The 11,403-nt window shown below is 33.6% G+C and overlaps 1 protein-coding gene across 1 annotated transcript; it reads left to right on the forward strand.

Annotated features, from left to right (window-relative positions):
* The first annotated feature begins 2,336 nt into the window (after window positions 1-2,336).
* LOC125061285 lies at window positions 2,337-10,881 on the forward strand. Its single transcript, XM_047666645.1, has 7 exons — window positions 2,337-2,526; window positions 2,745-2,935; window positions 3,973-4,121; window positions 7,373-7,518; window positions 7,672-7,925; window positions 8,775-8,936; window positions 10,616-10,881. The coding sequence occupies exons 1-7, from the start codon at window positions 2,337-2,339 to the stop codon at window positions 10,862-10,864; spliced, it is 1,341 nt and encodes a 446-aa protein (XP_047522601.1). The 3' UTR covers window positions 10,865-10,881.
* The last annotated feature ends 522 nt before the right edge of the window (window positions 10,882-11,403 follow it).

Here is an 11,403-nt window from a genome sequence, read left to right on the forward strand (position 1 = left end):
ATATTATGATAGATGATGTTTGAAGTCATTAATTCTCCGTAACAAAGATTCAGTGCTTTTACAATCAGTGTACACATGAATACATCTTACTTACAAAATTATACTTTAATTTAATTTTCCGAGTCTAGATTTAGCGCGACACCGTAAAAATTGTGTTCCATAAACACCTTTGTTAGTTAAAGTAGAATAAGTTTTAAATAAAATATATATAATAAAATAAACTTAATATATATAAAACCTAAACATAACAATCCAATATACAGTATTAACAATTTTCTTAACCTATATAGTAATAAAATGAAAAATAAATAAAAAGAAAATTAAAACAAATTTAAAAAGTTTGGTCCCTGTGGCAGTGTACCTTTAACGCCAGCAGCATTTCCTCGCTGTATTGCGATACTTATTCGTTGAGCGAGGAAAGCACCAGCTCTGGGGTCAACAATCGCTGTATGTAGGATACGGCAACATTACTTTGATCCCGAATTCTATGTTGGGATTGTTACCTATGCCCCCAAAGAGGTTGGTCGTTAGTCTCCTGAAACGTATCTTGTTCTGTGTCAGATGCAGTAGTCTTCCGCAGTCGCAATACCCGTAGACTCCCCACACCCGTAGACAAATCGTTTACCCGGTATTCTAGCCAACATAATTATATGAAGGTTGTAGGAATCAACACAGGGCTCAGGTACGAAACCTTCCGGTGCAAGGACAAGGTAGAGACATTTGAAATGAAGTCCAAAACGCATACATATGGGCAACTATAAATTTAATTATTTATTAACATTTTATGCATTACATATGTTATACAGATACATGCACATAACATAAATTAAGGAGGCATCGGGCGGCCTTATCACTAACAAGCAATCTCTTCCAGACAATCCTAGTAAGGAATAAAAAAAAGATATACTAAGGATAGAGTCCAACTAAACTACATATTTAAATAAAATTAAAGAAATTATACAATTACAAAACCAATATAAAATAAAGTAAACACTAAAAATTAAGAATCATGAATCCTAGGTTCTAAAAAATATAATGTTATAAATATACAATTATAATTCAACCATTAATATTTTTAACCATTAACAGAAATCCTAAATTCTATATTTAACTTTTCAAAACAAGGGTAAGCGAAATTATGATAATGAACTGAATGAAATCTGCGCAACGGAACAAAGAAATATGACGAAATTGCGTATCGATATCGCTATAAATTACCGGACCTAATTTTTAACGAGTCCACAATCGTTTATTTACAGTTACGCTGCGTTCAATAATAACATTGAAATGAAAACTTGGACGAAACATCGGCATCAACTGTAGCTGAAAACAAAGTACATCTAAATCATACGGGAATGTACCAGCATTAGATCCGCTGTGAAACTCATCATCTAGTGTACGAAACGTTATAACATTATTCATTTAAGTAATATAAAAAAAATGTGAGCCGTCACGGGACGCCTGGCAGATGTGAAACATCGACATTATTTTGTAAAAGTAATATGCAGAAAAGAATAGATTGTGACAGGAAATAAATATGTCATAATGATAAAATAAAATATTACGATTTTTTTTCCAGATAACGATGACTATTTATTGAACAAACATTTATTTAAATTAAATACTAAAATTTAAGAATTTATTTCAAATCGTGACTACTTAATTCGTTTAATCAGTGACTTCGAAATACACACCATACGGATATCAATCAACTACTGCATATAGACTTTATATATATATACCATCATATAGCGTGGCGACGCGTCGCCACGGCATGCGTCGCCACGCCAGAAATCGGTTTTACGTGCGGCTATAGATGTTTCACATCAATAAAATTAAATAATATTTAAATTTTCTGCTAATTCTGAAGTAACTGACGAGACTAGAGACAATTTGACAAGACTCGCCAACTAATCCTTGTAAGGAGCTGCAACCAACCTTGTCCCATTTGACATTTTTATTATACAGCTCTTGTATGGCCAAATTTCAACTAAAATTATTATAAAACTATTATAAAGTTAAGTTATTTTAAGCATATTAAGTCATGAACCGCAGTATAAACCTTCTACCATTAGTTTAGGGCGAGCACGCACTGATATATAATATATAGTGAGCACGCAAGATGTAACATCCAGATATATTATTATGATTACACTTCTTATATTATTAAGCAAAGGACACACTATCACCTATAATTATTTTTAATTGGTAATTCCGTCTTTAGATAAAATTTGACGAATCACTTTATAATATCTAAATATGTGATACAGAGACGTATAAATGTGATGTAGGCGTGAGAAAAGGTATGATTGTAATTTTTGAAGTATTCGTGTAAAATGTTTAGATTATTATTTCTCGCCGTTGCGGTGAATGCAGCTATAGAGTTGTTACCTGAGCTGCCTGAACCCGGTGATTTGGCGTTACACCTTAGCGAAGATGATTTTGAAGATTATTTGGACAAATGGATTGATTTGGAACAGCGGAAACGGATGAACTATACAGCAAGCGACGCGACCGTTCGCAGTGGTACTTGTTTAATTTATTTATTCCAGACTTTTCATCCTTCAATACTTAAGTCTTACTCGTTCAATTTGTGTCCTGGAAATGCCGGTTTATTCACGGTTCTAGCGAAGGTTCAATCAGGGCACAGTTGACGCTCAATAACTAGACTAACTAGTCTAGTTGTAAGAGTTCCAAATATCTATATAATAATAAATATCTGTTATAAATTTATCTTTAATAAGGCTGCAGTCTTCGAGTGAATGGAGACTTTGCCCAACCCCAGCCAGTATTCATTCGTAGAAGCACCAACGCATATCTTCATCCGTTTGACAATTCTGGAATCGTGCGACTTATTTCTGGAGAACAGGTGATCGTCGGGTGTCCTGGACGCACAATTGTTCATCCCCGCGCTGTTACAACCACGGCCACAGCAGTAAGTATAAATAATTCGCCCGTATATCGATCATATCTTCCCAACGACTCCCAATTTATAATTCATATTATTGTGTTCTTTATAATGAGGACAAGATTTGTATTGGATTGATTGGATATTTGTAATTTTCCCTTTTTTATTTCAAATTATACATCTACAATGCATGGACATATTTCTGGATATATTATAATGGTTTTTCTTTAGATAAGAAAGTTCTTTATCAGTCTTTTACGGCTCAACGAATTTTGACACTAATTTTAATTTTCTTACGATATTGTTGTTGTACGCGGAAGTATTGAAAATACATGCATAGCTAGGGTACTTATCTTACCCAACTTACCCTTAGGTATGAATTAAATTAAATTCACATAGGGAGTCCCAAAAATAAACATCAAGCTTAAGTCGGTTGATAGGGCAGGTAGTATCCAACCTCAGAATATAGTATTTTGGTAACGATTGGTAAGTTACAATTTCATTAAACCATTGGAAGAGCGGAGTACCCAATGTACCGGTCTCTCTAGACTTATTTCAAGAGTTTCAATACCTGCTAAAACAATGTAACTTGTTATTTAATAAAGAAAATTTGATTTTTTTTTTAAATTAGTAAAATTTTTCAATAAAAATATATTATTAATTATAAAAATATATTCAATAAATATTTTAAGTGTCCATCTTTTTATGTCTCTTGTGAGAATTATTTTTTACCACGGTCGAATTTTTTATAATAATTTTGAGTACCTAACTTTTAGAGGGGCAATCATATAAAAAAATATTGTTTTGTTTGATTAATTCTCTAAAGTTTCCTCCATCACCCGATTTTGGCTTGATTTAACCATGTTTATTTATATATAAAGGGATTACGCAATCAACACATGTATAGTATCATCTGTTGAACATTGTACAAGAAACAATTGGAAGAATGTGTAACAGAATGTGATACTAACACCAAAACCTGTGGGCATCAATCAGCCTGTGAACAAACAAATGTTTTTTTGAAAACGTCTTTGAACATTTCATCTATTTAACGTATATTTTAGACGATTCAATGCTCGAGTGGAACACAAATTACAGGACCTGGTTTCATTGACGGAAGGGGTGCGTTTAATCAACTGACTTGCAACAACCACGCCTTTCATGAAGCTCAGGAAACAAGTCGACGTTGCTATAATAATAACGTTGTTATTAGGTAAATTACCTTTTATGAAATTGCTTTAGCCGCATTTATGAACTGAAATGCCGACTAAATTTTCACGATTCTTACCAATAGAACACAGAAAAATGTTCGTTCATTTAAAAAAAAAACATTTAATCATGTAGGTAACATAATGTACACTTATGACTTATGAATTTTACATATTTTACTGCCAGTTCTCAAATCAAGGGCGTAGAACGGAACAGAAGAACTGGCAATAAACTCTCCGCCACTCTTTTTAATCGCCATTTTTTTTACACAACGCTTGAAAAAAGCTGCAACCATTACACCATGTTCCACATGACATATCAAGTAATAAATAATAATAACATGAATTGAAAAAAAAAACAAAGACTTGTCCTCTATCAGCAAGAGCCATGGTGAAATAGGAGCACGCACTAACATTCTCGTGGGAACAACACACAAACACATAGTCGAAATAAGCAACATCACCTCACAAGCATACACGAATTCAAGTACGACCAGTCACCACAAGCAGCACCCGTTCACGAGCATGACGCATGGCCAGCCATCGGCCCCCTCGTCATATTTTAGGGACAGAGACATTAAGGTTTTATGTAAATTGACTGATATGTAACAAAATATTGTTGAGGTTTTTTTTTTTTTTTTTTTTTTTTTTTATTTGGACCACAAAATTAGGACAAACACATGATATAAATTGACATAAACATTAACATAAATGTCAAAAGCGGTGCCGTCCCTATTACATGTGGACACGACAAGCGAAATTAAGTGGATACAAAAAACAGTGTTAAATATAAACAAGCATAAAAATTAAAAATGTAAACTATAAAAGAATTATACTATTTGAACCAAAAATAAATCCTAATGCCTAATTCTACTCTTAGCTGAGGCCAAAGAACCGTGAAAAATGTCAAAACTCTGTGCAATATCATTATGGTAGCGACATAACCTATTAATTGGTGAGTTTCTGCCAACGTTTGTTCGACAATGTGGGATGTGAAAAGATCTTCGATTGTACAAACGACTCCCGACCCGAGGAACTTGTATGAATAAACGTTCTAAAATTTCTGGGCAATCCACAATTCCGTTAATTACTTTAAATAGGTATAGCAAGTCGATGTTTACTCTACGAACACTCAGAGATTCCAAGTTATAAAAATTTAACCTATCCTCATATTTACTCAACATTGCACATTTATTATTTCTAAAGGATAGATGGTATAAAAACTTCCTCTGCACCCTTTCCAGCCTCGCTGAATGGGTTAAATACATTGGAGACCAGACACAACTATTGAACTCCAATATGCTTCTGACGAGGCTGTTAAAAATAGTAACTGCGACACTGGGATCGGTAAGACTCCCTGTTATTCTGGAGATAAAACCAGAGAGCTTTAAGGATCTTTTTATAATACTATCCACATGCTCCCTAAAACTTAGTGAACTATCCATAATGACACCCAAATCTCTTATGCTTTTAACCTCTTGAAGTTTCTGGCCCCTAATGCAGTATGTTAATGGTGAAGATTTCTTTTTTTTCGAAAATTTTATGCAGCAGCACTTTGTTTCATTTAAAATCATTCTATTCAGCCCGCACCATATGTTAACTTTGTTTAGTTGCTCCTGCAGAAAATCAATATCGATATCCTGTTGAACATGTTGGTATAATTTTAAGTCATCAGCATACATTTTAAAATTGCACTTCAAATTATATGCTAAATCATTCACAAAAATGATAAAGAATAAAGGCCCTAAGTGCGATCCTTGTGGTACGCCCATAGGTATAGGCTGACCATTAGACACATGCCCTCTGATCTTTACCAGTTGTGTCCTATTTTTTAAGTACGAGTCACACCACCTAAACAATGACCCATGGATGCCCATGGAAAAGATCTTCTGCAGTAGTAAATCGTGGCAAATGAGGTCAAAAGCCTTACTGAGGTCGGTGTATATTGCATGGATTTCCTGTCCGTTGTCGATTCCCTTCGCTATGTCCTCAGTGAAACCAAGCAAATTCGTAGTGGTCGATTTCCTTGGCATGAAACCATGTTGCTCTGGGTGTATATTCTGTTTTACATGCCAAAAAATTCTCTGCTGAATAAGAGACTCAAACACTTTTCCAGGTGCTGGTAATATTGAAACTGGTCTATAGTTCTGAACAGCGTTTCTATCTCCGCCTTTGTGAATAGGTGTTACCCGAGCAGCTTTCCATACGGTAGGAAACACACCTTGACGCAAAGACTCGTTATAAATCATGCATAGGGGAATCGATATATTTTCGGCACATTTCTTTAGCACAACATTAGGTATGTTATCTAACCCTATACCTTTGTTTGCGTCTAACTTCCTAATGGCAGCGCGAACTTCAGATACTTCTAGGATCACATTATGCAACGAGGGATAACACCCAGGGACTAGACCTTCAGTTATTGGAGAAGAAGGATCTATATCTGAAGATGTTGTTGTTAATGAGGGTTGTAGCTGATATACTGATTGAAAGTATTCTAAAAATAAATCGAGGTTGTAAATAATCTTGGCAAAATACAGAAAAATCACGCGGGGATCCTGTGGAACCTCACGAAAGTGGCGTTTGTTTTTTGGATAAGCTTATAAGCTAAACAATTATGTTACATGGAAGGATAAAGACAAAAGAAAGATGTGGCTGTTTAATACCTTTGTAGTTTATTACATGGACGTTCTTAACTTTTAATTGTTACAATACAAGTTTTTTAACTGTAATTAATTACAGAGCAAGTTATAATATTCATTTAACGAAAGATACTAGCTATACCTACTGGTTAGCTTACAAACTTCAGTTATGGCATAGGATTACAGATGTTTTGTAGTAGCACAGGATTTTTTGCTCATGGTACAAATACATGAATGTACATCATCGTCCTGCCATTTTACTATTACGTAATTATAAGCATTATTTATTAAAGTACAGCCTTGCGTTTCTGTAACTCACTGCGCGACCGCCGCTTCGAAAACCGCTGTGAGAGTTCGAAAAGTGAGTTACAGAATCGCAAGGCTGCACATACATAGTGACGTATTTTCTACAGTATTACAGTACAGTTACAATTTATAAAAAAATTATAAAAATACTATAATACACTTCCAATTAGTATTTTTAGTATCCGATTGGTTCCATGTCAAGCTACTCTGAGTCTATTGCATATTGGCGATACGTTTGTTTGTTCCTTTCTTACGTCTGCGTTAACTTAGTCGTTGTTAATGTTGTCTCACATATAAAGTGTTTACAGGGTCGGATTTATAGTAAACAAAGTATTCCATACAGTCTACAATTCGTGCTTCGACAAACAGCGCTTTGAAGTGCTATATGTATGGATGCCTATGGATGCGTCGAACGCTGTTCACCAATCTGGGGTGACGAGACCGAGCTGGATAGGTATTTTTTTTGTTACACAGATCAACATCATACCTACATTTTATGCACACATATTATTAATGACTGAATATGTATGTCTTCTTTTATATACGTAGTCTAATTAGACATGATTAGACACTTATTGAATCATTTTCACAATCTAAATTTTTTCAGCGGGAAATTTCTTTCCCGGTGTGGGAGCGAATAACCTTTACACTCAAGTTCAACAAAAGCAAGCTATAGCTAGGGTAGTAGGGGAGGAATTAGCCAATAGATACGTCACAACCACACAGTTCTTGGCAAGAGGACACCTGGTCGCTAAAAGTGACACCGTATTTGCACCAGAACAGAGGTCTACATTTTACTTTATTAACGCTGTGCCTCAATGGCAACCTTTCAATGCTGGTAACTGGAACTGGCTTGAACAGGTAGGTTTGTCGGTACCATGTTATATATATATACATATTCATATATCTATTCATCTATTTTGAGGACGTTAGTATACAATTATTCTTTTTTAGTTATAGTTATGGAATCTTTATTTTTACTACTTTTTTTCACACAGAAACATTTATATATAATTAATTTGATCATCAGACTTTAACAGTTATAAAACACAAAACAAAAAAACACGATCAATGAATGATAAAAAAATAGTGCGTGGAGTCCCTCCGCGCGGTAGAAGTGAAACTTTGTAATGTGGAAACAAAAATAGGAAGCATTCACTCTCGCTCTATATCTTTCTATTCCCCCTCCCCATGAGCGTTAAACGTTTGACCCAACCTTGTTGGAAGTCGCATTAGAAGTTTCACTTCAATTAAAGTAGTTTAACAAATAACACACAAATCTATAATTTATTGTCAAAAAGCACGCCAAACGTATTTAAAAGACTAAATACGTTTAATAAAAAATAGTAATAAACTATAATACTAGGTGGCACTTGTCATCGACGCAGGCTCTCTCAAAATTGTTTTAAAAACATCAGATAAAAAGTAAAATTTGTCAAGTTTATTAGCAGTGTAAAAATCTAATGTAAATTGAATTTTAGTTACATCTACCCAGAAATTTGTTAAGGTGGTACTTTTGACCTACTTCTGTATTTTGCTCCCCAATCAAACCCTTAACTGTAGGATGTACCTCTCGCCTTCTAACAAAAGACGACTCACTATTATTTTATTACATTCTAAGTAAATATCATTACTTTATTAATTAGTACAACTGTAATTTAAGTGTCTTAAATTTAATATGTCATAAATATAATGTCTTAAATTTAACAGAATCTTCGAGCTCGTATCGGTGCCGTTGGGTACAACTGTATAATCTACACAGGTAGCTTTGGAGTAACTCAATTAAGAAATCAAAATGGACGATTTGTGGACATTTACCTTGATAATACGAATGGAAATCGAAGATTGCCGGTGCCCCTTTACATGTATAAGGTAGGATCATTTTCCATTAGCTATATTTTACATAGCATTATTTAGTATGAATCATCAGGTATCTGTGCCTGAAACATGTAGTTTTTATATCTATGTTCAGCATCTATACATCGATAAAATTCTTGCTTAAAGGGTCTTCATTTCGACGAAACCGCTCACAACTTCTAAGCTTAACGATTTAACAAATAACTAACACAAATAATCTCAATATAATCTCAAATCTCAATAATCTCAATCTTCAATTTTTGATTATTAATTTTTTAGTATGTAGGTTAAGAAAATTGTAAATACTGTATACCTGTTTATGAATAAAATTTTACAAGTTATTCTGATCGTAAATATCCGCTATGTTGGCTAGTTCTTAAGAAGTTGAACAAGAGGTCCGAGTTTGTATTATTATATATGGTATTTAAATTATCAACGCTGAATTTGGTTTATAGTACTGGGGGCTTAGTCAAGATGCCTTAACAGTAGTATACTTAGAAAGTCGAAAACTTTGTCGACACGAACTGTCATTTTCATACGAATTTAGTTTTCGACTTTCGACTAAGCCCCCTGTTTGATTGGTCTCTTGAGGCTGTGTGGTGTTTATCGGAGCTTTTAATTAATATTTTGGTTTCATTATAACGATTAGTACTCAATTAGAGTAATAGGCTTTATTGATTAGTCATAGAGCTACTTTTAATATTCGATGAATTAAACCGATTTTCTGAACTTTATAAGGTTGACGGTTTTCACTCTTTACTGTTTCTCATTAAGAACATTACATGAGAAAATATACTTATACAACAATACATTAATGAAGGCAATAAACAGAAGACTTATTAAACAAAAATACAGCAACAGTTACACAACACAAACATGATAAAAAAGCCTATAAAAAGTTGTTTGAAAAGCTGGCGGTAAATATGGGATCCTTAATTTCCTCCAATTCAACTTTGTGTTGAACTTTTTGAACGATTTGTCTTTGTGTAGACATCAATCTATGTTTAAGACTTATAAGAAAGTGCAACAGCTTTGCAAAATTTGGAGTTCATTCCTCAAAAAATCTAACTATAATACGTGAAACTTAAATTAATGAAAGGAAACAAACTATTTTTGAAGTTATACTTCTTTAGGCGCGTTATGAAAAATTTATGAGAGTTAAATGTTACGATGCGCGCGCACCGCGATACAAAATTAACAGAATGAAGTTGCCCACGGAAGATGCTACATTGGACATAATTTAAAAACAACATTCGAATAATAATAGAATTTATGTTACACTTAATGTAAGAGAATAATAATAAATATTTATTAAATTTTTCAAATGTAAACTGAACTTTATTGACTATAATGACTCCCATTCCAGTCTTTGATTATTTAAAAGTAATAAATTATTTGCATGCAATCAAAAACTATTTTTAATAATGCCAAAGAAGTATAACTTCTTACGCGCGTACATAAGTACACGCACCCTTTTTTATGAAGGTTGACATACTTGACTGCACTTAAGATATTATTATGAGTTGAGTTGCGTTTAGTCTAATTATTCATTATAGCCAGAGCTTGCTACCATCATTATTCTTTGTAGCGGTAATTGTGTATACAACAAAATACGACGATATAAAATTATATTATATTATAAAATATTATGTTTTAAATTACTATTAAATGACATGTACTATTTTTTCCGATAGGTGGCATACGACGCAAGCAGGCGTGTCGGAACTGCTTTTATAAGTATCAACAATCCGCACTACACATTAGCTGAGGCCCGAGCTCTGCAGTTCTGCACAGACAGGTGTCGGAATAACAATTCCTTCAGCTGGCTCAGGTGGCAACCAGATCGAGTGGATCTTGGGTACAGCTTCTGCTGTACTCTCGCTGACTTCAGAAGAGTAGTACCCCATCTGCCAGCTTTTAATGTTAACGGATTACTTGCGTAAATAAAAATAATAAAAATATACTGTTTCATTTGTTTTTTTTGTCAACCGTCTGGGATTGTGAACATCCATGGGGGTAACTTAACAGGATCATTGAGATCTATAAAAATAAGATTACAGACAATTAATAATAATAATAAAAATAACAATAAAGAAAGCCTTTAATTTTATATTAAGACTAGCTGACCCGGCAAACGTCGTTTTGCCAAGTATATTATTCCTAGGAAACATTTTTTAGTTTAATTAAAATAACTATGTACTAAAAAAGTTGGTTTTGATCGTAGATGAAAATTAAGGGTTATACCTATGTATTTTTATATGCTGTATCATAAAAAAATAAAAACAAAAAAAAATTGAAAATGAAAAATATTTTTTTTTTGGGGTGGACACCCCACATCACTTAAGGGTTTGAAATGTAGAGTAGCCGATTCTCAGACTTAGTGATGACTGATAAAAATTTCATAAAAATCGGGTGAGCCGTTTCAGAGGAGTATTGGAACGAACATTGTGACTCGAGAATTTTATAGAGATAAACGATTATT

The sequence above is a fragment of the Pieris napi genome, chromosome 23 (genome assembly GCF_905475465.1).
Source record: "Pieris napi chromosome 23, ilPieNapi1.2, whole genome shotgun sequence".
In the NCBI taxonomy this organism is placed as follows: Eukaryota; Metazoa; Arthropoda; class Insecta; order Lepidoptera; family Pieridae; genus Pieris; species Pieris napi.